The 21,333-nt window shown below is 46.2% G+C and overlaps 1 protein-coding gene across 5 annotated transcripts in view; it reads right to left on the bottom strand.

The window, feature by feature from the left end:
• Positions 1–19,852, bottom strand: part of ARFIP1 (ADP ribosylation factor interacting protein 1) — a 56,453-nt gene extending 36,601 nt beyond the window's left edge. Inside the window, exons 1-3 of one of the 5 annotated variants that reach the window (XM_033059967.2) lie at positions 17,737–19,852; positions 13,429–13,508; positions 5,626–5,727 (exon numbers count right to left, since the gene is read on the bottom strand). In XM_033059967.2, the coding sequence (XP_032915858.1) occupies positions 5,626–5,727; positions 13,429–13,508; positions 17,737–18,253 (699 nt within the window). In that variant the 5' untranslated portion in view covers positions 18,254–19,852. The remainder of the gene's footprint in view (positions 1–5,625; positions 5,728–13,428; positions 13,509–17,736) is intronic. The other 4 variants (XM_033059965.2, XM_033059966.2, XM_033059968.2 and 1 more) reach the window with 4 other exon arrangements.
• Between the last annotated feature and the right edge of the window lie 1,481 nt (positions 19,853–21,333).

Below are 21,333 nucleotides of genomic sequence, written 5' to 3'. Positions count from 1 at the left end.
GACATTTAAAAAAAAACTACTCAAGCTGACTTCAGGAAAAACGTAAAACATATGATTGTAAAGTTCACAATTCAAAGTGTGATTACAGTCCTATGGAACAAAAGGTTATGTAGATAGACATAACATCTATCCAGTAAGATACATGGGCTCTGAACTTTAACTTCTTATCAAAATCACGTCATGTAGAGCTCCTCGTACATACTCAGCATTCTCATCTTCTCTTTGCTCCATTACATCACTCAGTTCCTATTCTTCATTAATTAAGCCACTAGATCCTCACATCAGTATAAATTTAACATAAATAAATTGGAGAAGACCTGAAGGCTTTAATCTTTGATGAGGTGGCAAATAACTAATACTTTTCTTCTATTCATCAATACACCGCTCTTCAATCAGAAGACCCTTTCTAGTACATCCCTTTTGATTTATCTAATGTCCTACTACAATCCAGTTTTAGTTTCCCTCCCACTCTCATCATTATTTTCGGTTTTTCAGACTCTATGAAGAATGTTTTACTTTTTTATGTCCTCAAACCAGTTTTCTAGAACCAACACAGTTCTAGAAATAGATTTTATATCAGTTCTACATTTATTAAACTATAATTGCCCAAAGTAAAATTCTAACTATTTTAGTCAACATAGCAAAACATAAGAGATGAATTCAAACATTGCAGGCAGATTGTGAGTGACAAAGCTGGCATTTTTTTTTTCAAAAGGCAAAAAACAAAAGAGAATTGACCTTATCTATTTGTGCAGTCTGGCAATAAAATTACAGAACAAGACAGTGAACACATGCACTCAGATTCATCAGATACCTGATCTTAATTTGTAATTCTAGTAAAACAAATTGAAGATTCACAGCTAAGTTCATTATCTTTTTGCATCCTGAAGTTTATTATTGGTTTTATATGCATGCTTAACTATAATTTTGTTCCCATATAAGTACAATAAGAATCATGAGAAGAAGTAGTATCAAAAATGAAATGAAACAAATTCAGGCTCAAACTGATAAGAATATCATATAGATTTTGTGCAATACTTTAAACATAACAATTTGCTTACAGCTGTTTGACTATCTTTACACACAGATCAAACAGTTTTCTGAAAAATTTAGATTATTCCTATGCAGCTCTCACACTATATGGCATGTTCTTGCACATAGGAATAATAGCAATAATATACTTCCCTCACTCCTTCCTACTGTCCTCAGCTCCCAATGCCCTCAGTCACATTAAAACACCACTATGCTAATCATCATTACAAAATCATTACAACAGCATGGGAGGAAAACTGGGCTCTGGAAGTGAAGGATAAGCGAAGTAAAACAAGTGCGTAATATAATCCAGCCAGACCTTGGGACTTCTTATACAAAATAATAAGAAAAACTTTTTATTAGGAAATGCTGAAGTCTTCTATCTAACAAATACCCAAACATCAGCGAACAGTTCTATACATGAAGTTCTTAAAACTCAAGTGAGATCCAACAGAGCTTGGGGAGTTAAAAAAAGCACTATGTTAAGCTTTTTTGTACTGAAAGAATGTTAGATATTTGATCCAATGACAACTGAAGCTACAGCTTTTTTGAGTAAAAGAATTTCCATCCATCATATGGGCAGGACAAAACTTGTCTGAATTCCACAGACATGTCTTATTAGAGAATTAGAATGTAGCAGTGTATTTCTGAGATTTTACAGTTAGGAAAACACTTAAACTACCTTTTAAGTATGCATTATACCAAGAAGATGCATCACTTAATGCTATGTCACATTCCAACAAAAATGGAACACTCCTCCTTCTGAAATGACACTATGACAATCTATGCTGTCTGATGTTCTGCAAAACTTCTTTCTCTAAAGAAGGAGCAACCCTTCTTGTCATTTCCAGGTAAATACATTTGCTCTGCACTGCCCTACAAAATTAAATACTTCTCATGCTTGAATGCATACTAATACTGCATTTGGTGAAACACAAATGTGTATTTTTACGCCTGAGTAGCTTATGGACGAGGTCTGAGGGAAGTACTAAACAGAACATGACTCTAGAGGAAAGTGTAGTTTTGTAATTAAAGAATTCAAAAGAAAAGGTTGGACAAATACCTCTTTACTCAAAAACATACAATCAAAGCTGCTCAAATCTTGGTGGTAAAATAGCTGCAGAACACCAAAAAATACCGAACAATTAGTATTTTATTCTTTGCGTCTGAATTGTACAGCATCTAAATTAGTATTTCCCAATCAAAAAAATAAGGAAGCAGGAAATTAAAATAACCTTGTTCCCAAGCTTCCCAAGAAGGTGAAATCAGAATCAGCATACTGGAGTGCTCTAAATTCTACTGTGGTCATATATTCATACTGAGTACTGTGGTAACAGCACAAATTGGAGTGGTCATGGTTTCTTGCCCCTTTCTTAAGTGACCTCATAAAAAACAGTACAGTAATTTCATGACTATAAGGTGCACCCTTTTGACTAAAATTTTCCCCCGAACCTGGAAGTGCACCTTATAGTCTGGTGCGCCTTATCTGATGGATAAAGTTCAGAAATTTGCCTACCCGGAGGTGAGAGCTGCGAGCCGCGGGGGGAGCTGGCAGGGCCGTGGTTGCCAGGTGGAGGCGGGGTGGAGCAGTGGCGGGCATGCTCCAGCCCCGTGGAGGCGGGACGGCCGCTCCACAGGCACGCCCCAGCCCCGTGCAGGCGGGACGGCCCCTCCACAGACATGCCCCGGCCCCGTGGAGGTGGGACAGCCCCTCCACAGGCATGCCCCCGCCCCATGCAGGCAGGACGGCCCCTCCACAGACATGCCCCGGCCCAGTGGAGGCGGGATGGTCCCCCCACAGGCATAGCCCGGCCACGTGCAGGCGGGACAGCCCCTCCAGAGGCATGCCCCGGCCCCCGTGGAGGTGGCATGGAGGGGCGGTGGCCATAGCCCGGCCCCGCAGAGGCGGCACAGAGGGGCGGCAGGCATGCCCCGGCCCCGGTGAGGCGGCAGGGAGCAGCACCAGGCATGCCCCGGCCGGGTACAGGTGGGCCTGGGGGCCCGCGGCAGCACCCCTGCCAGGTACAGGCGGCCCGGGGGCCAATGGCTGCCGGGTTGAGGCGGGGCCTCGGTCAGCAACCGCGCAAGGGGAGCTGCGGTCAGAGCCTCGCTGCAAAAAAAAAATGCGCCTTATTGTCAGGTGCGCCTTATATGATCTACAAAGTTGCGAGTTTTGCCGACTCCCCAGGGCTGCGCCTTATAGTCCGGTGCACCTTTTGGTCGTGAAATTACTGTACCTGGCTTGTCATTTCCATAAATTGTAGAAAAAAAATCTCAAAATTTGGTGGTGCAATGCATATTGCTTTAGGTAAAAGCAAAAAATTACTTGGCAAGTAAAAAAAGAGAAAGCACAGCATTAAACATTAGAAATAGCAAACACGAAGCAAGATGAATAGAAACTAAAAATTAGAGACTAACAGATTAGTAAACACACCTCGATGTTAATTCCAAGAAGTAGATTTTCTTTGTTTTGTTTGTAAGAAGCCTTGATTATCACATATTCTGACTTCAGGTCACACATGCAGGTGTGAACTTGTACAAGACAGTTTAAAAAAAAAAATTTGACCTCACTGATCTCAGAACAAGTACTGCAAAAATAACGACAGCAAGTTCAAATATGCTTGCAGTGTACAGTAATTTCATGATTAAAAGCCACACCAATTATAAGCCGCACTTCCGGGTGTCGGCAACTTTTCGTTCTTTGTCCATATGTAAGCCGCACCTGATTATAAGCCGCATGTTACAATACAGAGTGTGATAAAAAGTATCTATTCTATCACCATCTGTTGAGGGTGGGGCAGTGATCCTTATCTCAACTGCAGATATTCTGCTAATGGGCCATCCATTGAAACCAGGTGGGGCATTGTTCTTTATCTTTTCACAACCTCTTTTTCCTACAGCAAGTCATTTTCTGCTAATGGCCCACTGAGTCCCACTGTGTGACGATAAAATTACTTCATCCCATTGGAAGTTGCTCCAGTCAGGAGGAAGAGCCCAACATTTCTTACCAAGATAAAAACAGAGGTTTTGGGACACTAAGGTAGCCCCTTTCTCCACTGGACTCCAGAGGAAAACTGGATTTCTCCACATCACCACTGGACCTCCGGAGGGAAACTGCACCTTCTGCCCCAACTGAATCACATCTGTCACTGCAGGAAGATGCAGCCACCATTTAATGGGACTGCTACCAACACCCTGCCTGATGGGGTATCAGATTGTACTCTGACTTTGTCAGGCTGTGGGGTTTGTTTCTTTGTAGTACTGTATTTCTATTTTAATTTCCCTAGAAAAGAACTGTTATTCCTAATTCCCATATCTTTGCCTGAAATCCCCTTGATTTCAAAATTATAATAATTTGGAGGGAGGGAGTTTACATTCTCCATTTTAAAGAGAAGTTCCTGCCTTTCTCAGCAGACACCTGTCCTCCAAACTAAACCAGCAACTTTTTGTTCTTTGTCCATATATAAGCCGCAGCTGATTATAAGCTGCATTTTGGGTTGGGACCAAAATTTTAGTCAAAATGATGTGGCTTATAATCGTGAAATTACTGTATAGGTTTTTCTGCAATTTGACCAAAGATTTGACCCATTTTTGTCAAAGTAGAAGTTTCAAAATATAGTTGACTCCAATCCAGTAAAAGAATTAGCATGCAGGAAAATCTACTTCAGCTTTCACATAGAAAGTTGACATAGACAAAAAACACTTTAAAATTCCAGCTTTACATTTTGCCTGAGCAAGGGCCCTAACACAGTCACCAAGAATGCAAGTTCCACTTGCTGTACATAAGCATTGCATGCATTGCCCTGCAGAAGTAATCACTATGTAAGGAAAAGGGAACTTAGTAGTCAAGTCACAGCAGCAAGGTCATCAAGTTTCACATTACTAAGTCTGTTTCTCCACCTTGATGTGAACCCAAATTCCTTATTTCAAGATGCATTTCCCAAGCTTGTCTCCCTAAACATACATCTTTATAGAAATGTAGTTTTAACTTTATTTCATTAAAGACTCAACTAATTTTTACTTTTTACATCTACACTGGTAGACCTTAGTTGAACAACAAATCTTTTGAAGGCTCCCCCCTCTAATCAGCATTTTAGTAAAACAGAGTAAAATGTTGAAGCTCTGCTGAGTACTTCTTTTAAGAATAGTTCTGTGCTGCAAGTCAATATGGAACTGTTAAAGCTTAAGAGCTTTCCTTAAAACCTAAGCCTCAGTAGATTTCAATTAAACATGGACAATTAACTGGCCTTCATATTTCCAAACAAAAATCCAAATAAAAGGAGCCCAACCCCAAATTCCCAGCACTCTCTGCTGGATGCCCAGGCACAAGCAAAACAGATTGTTCACCTGTATTGAGCAGAGGGGGAAGAATTCAGCTTTTGCCTCTACGAACGTGCCTTTTATACAAAAAAAAATTATTGCAATATACAACCACATGCTGTTATGTCAACTCTGACAACAATTATGATCTTCAAAGGAGATTTCTCAGTAAACCTTCAGAAAACTATGTCAAGTGAAGACTGCTATGCATCGAATTGTAACTTCAACATTTTTAATAATGGTACCATGGCAGACAGCAAAGAAAATTCTGACCCTGTTAAAGTTGTACTCATGAGAATCTTCCAGCTGTCCATTGCTAGTCACAGGAATTTCTGCCGCTGAATTTTTGGGAGATTCTTGAGCCATTGCACTTTCCTGTAAAAAGAAACAGGTTAGCATTTGTCTTACATTTCCAATGAGTAATCCACATGAAAATATTTGATGTATGGGTTTTGTAACGGTTAATTTTATTTCAAAATCCAACTGGAAATACTCTGATATACTCAGTCTGTATGTTTATTTAATTACATCACTGAATCACAATAATACTCCAGCACAGCTAAGTCAGAAGTAATTTAAAGTTTCCAGATCTAAGAAAAAATCTAAAATTTAACCCATTGGCATTGGGGGAGTAAGACACAAATGCGGCATGGGCTCAAATGTTTAACATGCACACTTAAGCCTTAGTATATTTTCTGTATCTCAAGTAATAACGAGCTTGGCTTAAAAAAAGCTACTCATAAACAAGAAATACTAGAGAAGAGCAATATGTTTAATCATGTGTTACACAAAATGCAATGACTCCAAACTTTAAAATAGTTGCAGTTGCTTATTTTACCATAATATAGTGCCACCTTCTGACTAAACTGTTGGTATGCAACGGTCATGAAGTCAACAGCAGCAAACCTGAAGTGAAATACAAAAGCGCCAAAAGAACTCAAAAGTACCAAAAGAAATCAGGATTCAAAGTTTGTTTCAAATGCAACTGCATCATGAACAGTAGCAGTAGCTGTGCAACCACTGCTTTCCAGTACAACCAAAGGTATAGCCCAGAAGAGACATTCCCAGAAGAATTGCACATCATTTACAAGTACCTGAAGAGAGAATGGCAGCTTAACACTCCTAAATTAAGAGGAAGTGAAAATGCAGCTTCATCAGTCATCTAAAGCGTAAACAGTAGAAAAATCAACACACAACCAAGGCAGAGTTTGTTCACTTACATAGAAGTTGTCCAAAGTCCTCAAACCAGCCTGTACAATTGCCCTAGACTGGCAAGACAAGGTGTGTACCATCAACAGCTACTTGAGAATAGGAACCCTTCTATCCTTAAAGCTCTTAAATCATCAGACTGAACCAGCTCTTTTCAGTCTAAGTGTCAGGAAGAGGCCAAGTCTGAGATCAGGATCTGAAGTACCATCAGCTTCTCCAACCACATGTGAAGCTTCACAAAGTATCAATATAACACAAAGATTTTACTGGTACTTACTGAGCATCACTTGCATCATTTTAACTGGAACATCTTCTGTCATATCCCATTGCTAATATTTCTTCCACTCTCACATATCATAGTCACCATCTGTGGGCTCTAATAAATGTGCTTCTACTGAAGCACACCAAAAGGTCTATGCTTATTTTATGAGTACTTTTAAAACAGTAATTTGTTTCATTTCATAGAATTTAGAATATCTCAAGTTGTAAGGGACCCATGATGATCATCAAGTCCAACTCCCTGCTTCTCACAGAGAGTTGCTATACAACACCATTAGACTAAATGTCCTAGTTACTTGCCACATTACATTTTGATTTGGGAAATCTGTCCAATAGCTCAAGTTTCTTAAGCTTACAGTAATTTCACGAATACAAGCCGCACCAATTTGACCAAAATTTTGGTGGAAACCCGGAAGTGCGGCTAATATTCCGGGGCGGCTAATCTATTAACAAAATTCTAAAAGCTGCCAACACGGAAGTGAGAGCCCGCGGCAGCCCCAAGCCAAGCTGGAGCCCGGCCGGCCCCGGCAGAGGTGGGAAAGCCTGGCAGAGGCGGGGCCAGCAGTGTGGGGGGCGGGCGGCAGAGCCTGAGCCAGCATGGCGGGGGAGCCCGGGAGAACTGGGGCTAGCAGTGCAGGGGAGCGTGGCAGAAGCAGGAAGGCCGGCGGGTGGGGCTGCCTGGCAGCGGGGGAAGCCCAGCAGAATCGGGGCCAGCAGCGTGGGGGAGCCCGGCGGTGCGGGGGCCTGCAGTGCCGGCCAGGGCGAGGAAATGCGGCGGCGGTGCAGATGGGAGGGGGCGGCCGGCGAGCCCGGCGGCGGCAGCCCGCCGGCAGGGCTAGGGAACGCGGCGCGGCCGGCGAGCCGGGCGGCGGCAGCCCGCCGGCAGGGCTAGGGAACGCGGCAGCGGGGCGGTGCTGACGGGAGAGGGGGGCCAGCGAGCCCGGCGGCGGCGGCAGTGGCTGGCCCGCCGGCGGGGCGACTACGTAAACAGCGCAGCGGCGAGGCGGCCGGCATGCCTGCCAGCGCCGGCAGTGGCTGGTCCGCCGGCAGGACGACTACGTAAACAGCGCAGCGGCGAGGCGGCCGGTATGCCTGCCAGCGCCGGCAGTGGCTGGTCCGCCGGCGGGGCGACTACGTAAACAGCGCAGCGGCGAGGCGGCCGGCATGCCTGCCAGCGCCGGCAGTGGCTGGTCCGCTGGCAGGACGACTACGTAAACAGCGCAGCGGCGAGGCGGCCGGTATGCCTGCCAGCGCCGGCAGTGGCTGGTCCGCCGGCGGGGCGACTACGTAAACAGCGCAGCGGCGAGGCGGCCGGTATGCCTGCCAGCGCCGGCAGTGGCTGGTCCGCCGGCAGGACGACTACGTAAACAGCGCAGCGGCGAGGCGGCCGGTATGCCTGCCAGCGCCGGCAGTGGCTGGTCCGCCGGCGGGGCGACTACGTAAACAGCGCAGCGGCGAGGCGGCCGGTATGCCTGCCAGCGGCGGCAGTGGCTGGTCCGCCGGCGGGGCGACTACGTAAACAGCGCAGCGGCGAGGCGGCCGGTATGCCTGCCAGCGGCGGCAGTGGCTGGTCCGCCGGCGGGGCGACTACGTAAACAGCGCAGCGGCGAGGCGGCCGGTATGCCTGCCAGCGCCGGCAGTGGCTGGTCCGCCGGCGGGGCGACTACGTAAACAGCGCAGCGGCGAGGCGGCCGGTATGCCTGCCAGCGCCGGCAGTGGCTGGTCCGCCGGCGGGGCGACTACGTAAACAGCGCAGCGGCGAGGCGGCCGGTATGCCTGCCAGCGCCGGCAGTGGCTGGTCCGCCGGCAGGACGACTACGTAAACAGCGCAGCGGCGAGGCGGCCGGTATGCCTGCCAGCGGCGGCAGTGGCTGGTCCGCCGGCGGGGCGACTACGTAAACAGCGCAGCGGCGAGGCGGCCGGTATGCCTGCCAGCGCCGGCAGTGGCTGGTCCGCCGGCGGGGCGACTACGTAAACAGCGCAGCGGCGAGGCGGCCGGTATGCCTGCCAGCGGCGGCAGTGGCTGGTCCGCCGGCGGGGCGACTACGTAAACAGCGCAGCGGCGAGGCGGCCGGTATGCCTGCCAGCGGCGGCAGTGGCTGGTCCGCCGGCGGGGCGACTACGTAAACAGCGCAGCGGCGAGGCGGCCGGTATGCCTGCCAGCGGCGGCAGTGGCTGGTCCGCCGGCGGGGCGACTACGTAAACAGCGCAGCGGCGAGGCGGCCGGTATGCCTGCCAGCGCCAGCAGTGGCTGGTCCGCCGGCAGGACGACTACGTAAACAGCGCAGCGGCGAGGCGGCCGGTATGCCTGCCAGCGCCGGCAGTGGCTGGTCCGCCGGCGGGGCGACTACGTAAACAGCGCAGCGGCGAGGCGGCCGGTATGCCTGCCAGCGCCGGCAGTGGCTGGTCCGCCGGCGGGGCGACTACGTAAACAGCGCAGCGGCGAGGCGGCCGGCATGCCTGCCAGCGCCGGCAGTGGCTGGTCCGCCGGCAGGACGACTACGTAAACAGCGCAGCGGCGAGGCGGCCGGTATGCCTGCCAGCGCCGGCAGTGGCTGGTCCGCCGGCGGGGCGACTACGTAAACAGCGCAGCGGCGAGGCGGCCGGCATGCCTGCCAGCGCCGGCAGTGGCTGGTCCGCCGGCAGGGCGACTACGTAAACGTAGCGGCGAGGCGGTGCTGACGGGAGAGGGGGGCCAGCGAGCCCGGCGGCAGCGGCAGCACCACCCGGCCAGCCCCGCCGAGCCGTGGCGCTGAGCTGGGCCACCCGGCCCCGTCGGCAACCATGAGCGGGCCGAGCCTTCCTGGCCCCGCCCCGAGCCAGTAAAGCCCGCTATGCCGCGATCCTGTTACTAATTGGCCAATTTGTGAAAGCTGCGCACGGATTCTCGCGACGAACGAAAGTGCGGCTAATATTCGGGGTGCGGCTTATCTATTGACAAAACAGCAACATTGTCGAGGCACCGGAAGTGCGGCTTATAATCCGTGCGGCTTGTATTCGTGAAACTACTGTACTCTAAATAGCACATGTGCTTAAGTTCTAAGACTGCTAGGAACTACAGTTCTAGTTGACATGGTCAAGTAAGGTATTTTTCAAAATGCTTGGCCTATCACACCTACTCGCACAACACAGAAGCATTAGCATAGGCCACATTCTGTTCATAGCTATTTTTGTTGTCTTTTCTACAAATTACCAGAGAACATAGTGCAAAGGAGAGTCCTCTGCTGTCAAGGGGTGCTTTGCCAAGGATCACAAACAACACTGTTTGTGTTGTTGTTACAGGAAAAACAAATACTTGACTTGGGTGCTTTTCAGCAAGTTCAATTATCTCAAATAATTTTGCAAATACTGACATTCATATCTTTTTATGCTTTTATTTAGAAATATACATGTTCAATGCATATACACACATCTTTAATAAATACATATATTAGGAAACAAAAATTCATCAACTTCTCTGGACAACTAGAAACAATTCACCTATTTTTTTGCTATTCCTACTTGAGTCAGAGAAAGCAAAAAATTACTATGTATCTAGTTCAGAGAAAGCAAAAAATTACTTGGTTATGTCAGTTCCATGTTTGAACTAGAACACTTTCCCATTGCTGAAAAGGGGACATTTCACCACTCCAATTTTCCAGTCTCAACTGTGAACCACACAGTGCCTCACTTCTCCAACACTCATGTGAGTACAGTCACCAAACATAACTCACTAACCAGGCAGTAGACCTTTTCACCAGCTTAATTTTTCAGCTTCAGTGAGTTGAATCTGTTTTCAATGAGGTCAGGCAAGCACCAAAGACATGAAATGAGCAGCTGAAAAGGGGAAGTGGCATAAACTGCTAATTTAACTCAGCAGTTATAAATAAAAAGAAACTACCATCTCCATTTTAGTCAACAGTTTAAGCTTGCACTGCTGTTAAGAACCAATCCTTGCCCTTTTCTTCCCCGCAGCAGCTTTCACCATCCCTTCACCTCCTCCCTGAGCCAGAACAATGTATTTGTACAGCAAACAACATTCTGGAAAACACTGTAGATCAAAAGAAAGTGACCTGTGCTCAAAAAGAGGATGGGTAATTTTTCCACTCCCATCAATTCTCCAAAGCAGGCACACCTCCAATACTTGTGCCTATGAAACAGAGCACGTAGTAATGCAGTAAAGAAACTACTGAGAATGAAGGACTGCCCACAGCTTACTTCAGCAGTGCAGTATCTCAAAATACTACTCTGACTGTAGACTGCCAAAGCCGGCAGCCATTTCTTTTTACCTCTGGATGTCTGTTCCTGTAACTTCACTCTACCATGGTAAGGTTATTGATATAATGAGAAAACTAAACTACCAAACCACGACAGCATTTCTGTTGAAACAGGGAGTATGATTGCTGAATCAAGTGTCTCTTCGGCAAGTGTAGCCCACAGCTGACTTAAACTAAGCATACAAAGAAATTGATTCCTCAGAAGAAAATCTGTCATATATATAAACAACCTAAAGCAGATCTAAGTAAGTTCTTAAATTTGTACTGATTATTAGGCATGAATGACAAGCACTAGAGGAAAACACTGCATTTCAGATGCACATTTTATTTTTAAAAAATAGAATTGTCCTTCAATAACAATCAGCATTTTCTTTGTACATCTGTGTTTACAAATATCAGATTTGGAAATATGCTAAATAGAATTACTATTCTGTTTTTACTGAAAGTTCAAAAACAATTCACTGTCAGTGAAACTCCAGTAGTGACAAAGTCAGCATTATGTCTTTTCATTTTTACTCTTGAACAGTCAGGAAAATGTTGACTCTATCTTTCTGAAAGAGCATCCTAAACACACTTGATTAGCTAAATAATATTGGGAACCTTAGGAATTTGTTCCTAAATCAAATATGCCACAGACTTCTCCATAGAAAAGTTGCAAGCTGTATCTGCTCTCAGGAAAAAAAAGATTCACTCCTTCAGCAGTAGACAGAATACCTTGTTATAGTGAGGTTACACAAAGATTAATGCCTTTAAAATACCAACCCTTTCTTCCTGCAATACTCACACATTTTAGATTCTACCATGCCTAAATCTATTCAACTTACAAAACAAATACTGCAGCACAATAGGCTGCTGGCTAAAGTACAGTAATTCACGACTATAAGGCAGACCCTTTTGACTAAAATTCTGATCGAAACTCAGAAGTGTGCCTTATAATCCGTTGCGCCTTATATATGTACACAATTCGGAAATCTGCCAACCCAGAAGTGCGAGCCATGAGCCGAGCTGCGAGCCGAGCCACGAGCGGCAAGAGCCACACCAGCCGCGAGAGCTGCGCGTCACGAGAGCCATACCAGTGGCAAGAGCCGCGCCAGCTGCGAGAGCCATGCCAGTCAGCACCGGGGCGGGTGGGAGTGTCAGGGCCCGTGGCATGGGGAGGGCACGATTGCATGATTCCATTACTAATTCGTTACTTTATTGTGCGCAGATCCTCGCTGCAAAAAAAAAGTGTGCCTTATAGGCCGGTGTGCCTTATATGTGGAAAAAGTTTGGAAATTTGCCGACACCTGGAAGTGCACCTTATACTCTAGTGCACCTTATAGTCGTGAAATTGCTGTCATCCTTTGCTTTGAATTACAGTAATTTCACGATTACAAGCCACACGGACTATAAGCCGCATCTCCGGGTGTTGGCAAACATTTCGTTCTTTGTCCATACACAAGCCGCATCCAATTATAAGCCGCTCTGTCGTTCGCAGAGAGGACCCGCGTGCAACAAAGTTGCCAAATAGTAGCAGAATCATGGGATGGCAGGGTTTACTGCTCAGCTCGGGCCGTGAGGGCTCAGGGCTGCCAACGGGGCCAGGTGGTCCAGCTCGGCGCTGCCGTTCGTTGGAGCCACTTGGGGCTGGCCGCCGCCGCTGGGCTCGCTCACCCCGGCCCGGCGCTGTGCTGCAGTGGCAGGGGGGCACGGAGCCCTCCGGTAGCCACAGCGGTGGTGGGAGGTGGGGATGGAGCCCGCTGGCTCCCACAGCAGCAGCGGCAAGAGGGGAAGGGAGCCCCCTGCCTCCCCCTGAGCTGCGGGGCCAGCAGAAGGGAGCCCCCCACCTCCCTCCGGGCCACAGGGTCAGCAGGAGGGAGCTCCCCGCCTCCCCCGGGCTGCGCTGCCTGAAGGAGGGAGTTCCCCCGCCTCCCCCCCGCAGTGCTGCCGGCATGGAGCCCGGCTCCACCGGCCGCGCAACACAGTAACCAATTTGTAACAATCACGCAGTCCTGGGTTTTACTGGCAGGTGCTCGACTCGGCACCTCGGTTTGCACTTCCGGGGTTGGAAATGTCAGAAAATTATTCACGTATTAGCCGCTCCTGAGTGTAAGCCGCATTTCCGGGCCGGGAGCAAAATTTTAGTCAAAACAGTGTGGCTTGTAATCATGAAATTACTGTAATTGGACTGTTCTTATTAGTGTCTCAAAACCAACCCCACCCATTCAAGATGCTGTGCATGAATTCACATCCCCATACTAACAGCATTGTGCTATGTACAGCAGAATTTTTTGGAATCTGAAACTTGTTAGGATTGGTTGATTTTACACTAATATAACTATCACCCAATCACCTCAGAGCCAGACTGGACCTCTTCTGCAGATGGATGAGATTCATCAAGTGTTGTGGATTCACTGCTGTGTTCTGACATACCTGAAAACCAAACAGGTTTGGCATGCATTAATTGAAGTGAAAGGAGCTGGATGTTGCACCTCACAGAAACCTAAGTAGGCTTTTAGAAAACATTTCTTTGACAAGTTCTGCTAGAGCGAAATGAAACGTCCTTCTTTTGATGGTGACCTGGTCTTTAGCTCTCCAAAAATCTAGGCGAGATCAGGAATACAGTCTAGTGTAAGCTTCCACTGCCAAAGCAACTTTTCCCAAGATTAGTTAACCTTGCAAAATAAAACCATGAAAGTCAAACAAGGTTCTTCAGCTGATATATATACTGCCACCTGCAACAATACACTGACTATATCCTACTATTGCAAAGATCACCATTTTGTTAAGACATAAGATTTATCCAAGCATTGCAAGATTATATTGATGCTAAGCCACTGAAACTTCAATTAAACCGTAAGTCTGTGGTGTTTACTAGAAACAGAATCCCTTTTATTTTAGCCTCGAAAACATCTCAGCTACAGAGGCAAAGAAACTTGTTAACCCTGAGCACATGTGAACTCTGTGAGTAAAGTGATCATAAAAATGAATTACATACACAGTTTTAGCTTAAGTAAGGAAAGTATCTAAATTTGATCTAAATTCGATTCCAAATAGCTGGTAACTACAGGTGACACCACAATCCACTCAGTTGTTTGAGAGGCAGAGACATCCAATCATTAAAAATTACCAATATGCCAGTATTGCATATAATCCCACGACTTCAGTTCATTAAGTCTAGCATCATTTCATACATGTTCAGACACATACCAGATTAAGAAAAATTATAAAGACATTACTATTTGTGTTTACATTGTATTTCAAATTCCTGAGCTATAAAACATTCAAATTAAAACAAATAATTAATAAGATAAGCAGCTCACATAGCAAGGGAAATAAAATAAGGACACAAAGGGTGAGAAACTGAATCACCTAGATCATCTAGGTCATATTACACTGGATAACCTATTACTTTATTTTGGAAAACCAAATACATAAGTGATTTTCTCCAGAAAAAAAAGGTCATTCAAGGCTATCAGTGAATGAAGTTGGATTTTTCTAGGATCAATATAAAATTCCCTTTGAAGTAATTAAGAAATAAGTCTAACATCCTTACATAGCTGTCTTTATTCTTCAAATTTCTTTTGAACATGGAACAATGTACAGCAGAGCTGCTGTTTGCCCACATGATCCTGTCCAAACTCTGCTTGCAGCTGACAATAACCTCTGTGCTTAACAGCTTATTTCTGAGTAACTAAAACAATTACATTACAGAATAGGAGAGTAAGTGTGATTTCTCTGCTCTACTTGTTAAACAAAAAGCTAAATTCATCTTGTAGTAAAGCCTTTATTAAGACAACCTGTTCTTCAGTTCTACCACATCACTGTTCCTGGAGTTATATTTGCACATCACACACAAGCCTATGTACCATGGTAACACTGTCCTAAACTATTAAATGCTACAGGCAAAACCCTTTTTTTGTACATTTAAGAACTTTTGATAGATTTAAGAATCTAGGGGCAAGAACCATCTCACAAATCCATGTAGAAGACACGGCATAAAGGCAAATAACTAATTTTTAAAAACCTAAATGAATTCACCATTTATCTTACAACACTGCTCCATGAGTAATTTTTTGTAGTGTTCTTTTCCTACAGGTAGTGCTAACAATTTCAATACAGCTCTGCAGGATCACAATGATCAACTTTAAAACATGAGAAAGCGAAAAATTGTAGATTAAAGGCAGCTTTCATAAAAAGTTCTTCTGCACATTCAAATTTAACTACAGAATTTCCTGACTACTGCTTCTACAGAAAAAAAATGAGAATGTAAACATCAAATACTGGATGCAAGGATGAAAATTCTTCACCAAGATTCAGAAGTGAAGACAATAATGTGAAATTGTGATAATCATGACATCTACATACATAAAGCATTTAAGGTTCCACTACAGAAATGCATGCAGACTTTTGCATCTCTGTAGTTCTTGCAGGTGCCAGCAAAGCACTGTTCTTTGTAAGAGGCCGCTAATCTCCAGAACAGAATGGATTGTGTTATCTAGGGCTTGGTCTGTTTCTTCACTAAAGCAGCCAAACCTAAGAACACATTAGGTGACTGGTGTACCAGGACATTTGCTACCTACCATCTGCTACAATAGAACAACTCATAGAGACTCTACTTTGAAAAAACATGCTTGATCCATATTCTGACAAGAACTGAAACCCTGTCCATATCACTCCTGCCCTTGCAAATCCACACAAATACTGCACCACAACAGAACAGAAGACACAGACCAGACTAAGAATCATTCCCCCCATGGTGAAGCTACCTTAAATGAATATTGGATTACAGCCTCAGTAATTTTAAGTTTTGCTCGCCATAAATAAAACCACATGATTTTTGAATCCTGGGGATTTATGTATCATTTCTTCAACTGGCAAAGTAAAAAGCAAAACAAAGCAAGAACTTAAGAACAACATAGTAAGCTTCCTCCAGGATGGAGACATAAGGAGACATTTAACCATTTATGGTAAACATAAATGACATTTATGAAGACATAAGTGACATTTAACCATATATGGTTATAACCAATTAATGATTATAAGAGCAATTTTATGTCCTTTTCATAAGAAAGGCAAATTCATATTTCCTTATTCATGAAAATATGAAGTAAATGTCATCAACAATAAATTAATTTTGAATAAGAAGTATATTCTTCACATACATCACTTGGGTAAATGACTGATGGTCTCAGAAATAAGAACCATGGGATTCTTAACAATCAGATCTGTTTTTCTAAGCAAGATGCACTGGTTTCTTCACTTACTTTTCTCCTAAATTAATTGCCAATAAGGCAACAGCAAGATATCTTCCATCTAAAATGAAGTTTCTTACACATAAAGAATGTAAAATTTTTTAACACTGTATAAACTCCCAGTGCTGGTGGGAAAACAATCAGATCCATTTTATGGATGTTTTCTTAATTTCAATTTCTAACTAAGAACACTTTCACTAATTCCTGTCAAGATAGAGATAAACCACTTTTTTTAAAAGACTGTAAAGAACTGTGTTTAATACAGTTGCAATCCTGCTGCAATCACATCATAGTTTCCTCTTAATGCTCTTGAATTCCCTGGCTGTTCTACTTGCAAGATCTAATTACACTTGGGAGTTACAAGACATGAAGGAGACAAAGACCAGCGAACAGGGCTGCTGCTGACTTTCCTACTCCCCATGCTACATCAGCCCGGCCCTAAACACCTTAATGCTCTGCTCATCTCCAGATTAGCTAAGCCATGGGCTCCCATTATGATTTCAACTTCTACCAAATCAGAAAAAGCAGCTGATCAAGATACTGACTCAGCTTTCAGTTTTTCCAATCTAACACTCCTCTTTGTTTCTTATTCCTGACATTTTAACTGTGTGTGTATATACACACACATACATACATCGACATACACACGATTCAGAAAGTTTTGGAGTTGCACTTATCAAATAACATCCTTCTCCTGCCCTGCAAAAAGAACCCTTTTGTTATCTTCTCTAGAGAATCAGCTCCTTGGTAACAGAGCCACCGACTGCAAAGCGATAACTCCTTGCTACCTTTTCCACCAAGCATAATAAGGACACGTGAGAAACTGAAACTACACATGGACTGTATGTTCAGAATTATCCTCTCCAACGACTTTCATGCCATATGAAAGGCTATTACAGGGTTGCGGTTAAAAATAACTTATTAGAGAGGTACTATAAGAAATACTGGAAGAACTGCATCTAGTTTGGAGACAATACCACATGTAACACCTGCTTGTCACACACCAAAACGTTTCCATGCTTTAAGAACAGTAAGCAAAACTCAAATTGGCACACTTAAAGCAGTAATTTCCAGGACGTGGAATAACTCCCAGGGGCACAAAATTTACACAGCATCTACAGTTTTCTTCCTCCACCAACACACAGCTTCCTCTCTCGTGAAACCCGCCTGCTCCCGAGCTCGGGGGCTGTCCTGACTGTTCGGCCGCCCAGCACCGCGGGAGTGGGGCGTACGAGCCAGGTCGACGCCGACTCCGACCCGCTGGGCATTACCAGTGCAGCCGCGGAGCCTGGGGAAGGGCGGCCGCTCCCGCGGGGTGACACGTCGAACGGGACGGAGTGCGAGGCGCGGCTCGGCCCTCCCCGAACCTGGGCCCAGAGGCTGCCCCGGCCCGGCCCATCCCTCACCTGCCGGCGGCGCCGCTGCGGCCCCGGGAGCGTCGTGCTGCAGGAGACGGGAGGGCAGGACGTAGGGAGGGAAACGTGGACGGAGGAGATCAGGCGGGGCGTCGCCAGCGACCCTCTCAAGCTTTATTTTCTTCCTTCTCCGGTAGCAGTAGGAGCCGGAAGCGCCGGGCCGGAAAGAGGATGACGGCGGCGGCCCCTCTAGGCCGTCATGTCTATGGTCACAGCCATGGCAACCACCGCCAGCACCGCCCGGGAGATTGCTCCAGCTCCGCCAAGTGCCGTGCCCGTGAGATCCGGCTGCCGGCTGAGAAAGCAACCGGAGCGGCAGAGAAGGAGCCTGCCTGGCTGTGGGCGCGGATGGGCGCGCTTGGGAGACGCTACTCGGTGCCATGGCAGAGGCTCTGCCCGAACCCCCAGTGAGGATGAAAAAGAGCATATCTATCGAGGAGAAAATTGACATCATAAGCGCTGTGGAGAGCGGCAAGAAAAAAGCGGACGTTGCAGCCAAGTATGGCATCAAGAGGAACTCCCTGTCTTAGATTATGAAGAATAAGGAAAAAGTTTTTTTGGAAGCCTTTGAAACCTTACAGTTTGATCCTAAAAGGAAAAGACTGATGACTGCTTTTTATGCCGACCTGGAGGAGGCATTAATGAAATGGTACAGTGCTTGAATGTCAATGGCCATATGTTGAGCCTCAAGGCGAATGCTTTTGCCCAGAAGCTTGGACACTATGATTTTGTATGCAGCAATGGCTGGCTCGATCGTTTCAAGTCGAGGTATGGTTAGTTTTCAGAGCTGAGCCTGTAGAAGCAGCTGCTGCTCTTGCAGTGGGTGCTCCAACTCTTTGGTACCAAAATGTGCTTCCTTATATATATATATATATATTTAAATTATTATCAGCCAAAAAATGTGTTTTTCATACAGGAGACTAAGTTGTTGTATCAGATGTTACCACATAACACTTTTGCATTTAAAGGGGAAACTTGCTCTGTAGGTAAAAAAAGCAAAGAGAGCGTCACTGTAGTGATGTAGTGTACAAATATGGCTGGCTCTGAGAAACTCCCTCTGCTCATTATAGGAAAAAGCAAAAATCCGTGCTCTTTCAAAGATGTGAAGTCGCTGCCAGTGAATTATGAAGCAAATGATAGGACGTGCGTGACTTCAGGAATCTTTGAACAGTGGATGCATAAACTTGATAACAGATTTCAAGCACAGCAATGCCGATTCTTGTTGACTCTCCCACCTCACACAGAACCTGAACACTGTCAAATTAGTGTTCTTTCCTCCAGTGTTCTTTCCTTCCTTCATGTATAGTTATGGAAGAAAGGATTATCAGAAGTCTGAAGGTTAAGTACCGGCACTGTTTTATCAAGAAACTTGTTGACTGTGTAGAAAGTAATAAGGAGTTTATGCTGACCCTTCTTGATGCAATTGAGATGCTGTACTCTACTGGAGGGAAGTAACACCAGAGACTATTGTAAAAAGTTACAATAGAGAACTTTCGAATTAGAAATGGAGATAAATTATAACAACAATGAGGTTGAAAGTTACAGTAATTTCACGATCATATGGAGCACCGGACTATTAGGCGCATCCCCTGGGAGTTGGCAAATTTCGCAACTTTGTAGATCATATAAGGCGCACTGGACTATGAGGCGCACTTTTGTTTAGCAGCGAGTAGCCATGCGGCGCGCAAAAAAGTAACGAATTACTGGCAGGTGCTCAATTTGCAAACATTTTTCAAAGATCGGTGTAGCCTTTAAATGCAGCCCCAGGCGCCCTACCCATGCAGCGGGCCCCGGCACTCCCACCCACCCTCGGCGGCAGCTGGCACGGCCCACAGCTCCCGGCTCCCACCACGCAGCCGCGCTGTGTCCTGGCTTCCCCACAGCCAATGGTGGCAGTGCCACTTCTCGCCGCTTTCCTGCGGCTGCGCCACTTGTCGCCGCTTTGCCGGGGCTGCGGGAGTGGTGCCGCCGCAGCTTTTCGGCGGCTACAGGGGCTCGGCTGGCACCGCTTTTCAGCGGCTGCAGGGGCTTCACCGCCGCCACTTTTCGGCGGCCGCAGGGTCTCGGCCAGCACTGTGATTCGGCGGCCGCAGGGGCTCGGACGGCGCCGTTATTCGGCGGCCGCAGGGGCTTGGCCGGCGCCGCTATTCGGCGGCCACAGAGGCTCGGACGGTGCCGTTATTCGGCAGCCGCAGGGGCTCGGCTGGCTCTGCTATTTGGTGGCCACAGGGGCTCCGCCACCTCTGCTTCACCGCCGCTGCTTTTTGGCGGCTGCAGGGGCTTGGCCGAGCCGCTTTTTGGTGGCCGCAGGGGCTCAGCTGATGCCACTTTTCAGCAGCCACCCAGGCCGTGCCGCCGCTGCTCCAATGCTGCCGCCGGGCGGGCTCTGCCCGGGGCTGTTGCGGGCTCGCACTTCTTGTTCCCTCCGCGCCCGGGCCAGGGCCGGCACCACCCAACTTCTCGTTCCCCCCGCCCCTGCGCCCAGGGTGGTGCCACCTGGCTTCTTGTTCCATCCGGGCTGGGGCCGGTGGCAGCACCCTTCCTCCCTGTGCGGCTCCTGCCGGCTGCGGCTGCCCGCTCCCGCCCCCCCTCGCGACTCGGCGCTCCTGTGGCACCGCCCCCCCATTGCGGCTCGCACTTCCGGTTTGGCAAATTTCACAACTTTGTCCATCATATAAGGCGCACCAGACTATAAGGCGCACTTCCGGGTTCGGGGTAAAAATCTAGTCAAAAGGGTGTGCCTTATAGTCGTAAAATTACTGTACTTTGATTTGATTGCGCGTGCACAGGCAGCTGGAGTTGAGTTTCTAGAAGGTTTGTCTTTGCAAGAATATGCAGCTCTAGATGATGGCTTGGTAACTTAAGAAGTGCCCACAAATAATGAAAAGATGTGTGCCAAAGAAAGTGCATCAAATAAAGCTGAGACATTTGTTGGTGATGAGGATAAGGATGAAGGTGATCGACTTCTGGGAGTTTGGTGCACTCAGGATAAACTGTTGACTACTTGGAATTCTTTCTTCAAGAAGATACTACCACTTCTACACAAAAATAATTTCACCAATGTTTTAGAAAATATTTACCACCTTTTGCTTATTTCAATATTTAAAACCTTTATGCTTTTGTTACATAAGCATAAAATTCAATAACACAGAAAATACATGGTTAAATTCTGAGAAGTTAGGCATTTTAAAAAGAGGTATTTTTTGCTCTTCATCATCAAGAATTCTAGTTGTCTTGCTCTTGCAGCAGATGATGAACAACAGAAAGTTACCACAGCTTTGAATGTGTTGTTTTGTTTTCTTAAAACTGCTCATATGTGGATGGGTGCATTCGAATGGTATAGTCATTTATCCAAGAGTCAAAAGGCAAACAAACCTTTACAAGGTCTTTGAAGACATCAAAAAGGAAGGTCATTCTCTCCTTCTCAGCCTTTTTGATGCATAGATTTGATGTACAGTAATTTCACGAATACAAGCCGCACTGAGTATAAGCCGCATCTCTGGGTGTTGGAAAACATTTCGGTTTTTGTCCATAAATAAGCCGCACCCGAGTATAAGCCGCTCTGTCGTTCGCAGTGAGGACCCGCGT

Source organism: Catharus ustulatus, chromosome 5 (assembly GCF_009819885.2).
Source record: "Catharus ustulatus isolate bCatUst1 chromosome 5, bCatUst1.pri.v2, whole genome shotgun sequence".
NCBI classification, from domain to species: domain Eukaryota; kingdom Metazoa; phylum Chordata; class Aves; order Passeriformes; family Turdidae; genus Catharus; species Catharus ustulatus.
The sequence above is the reverse complement of the archived record's forward strand: the minus strand, read 5'-3'. Positions and strand labels throughout refer to the sequence as shown.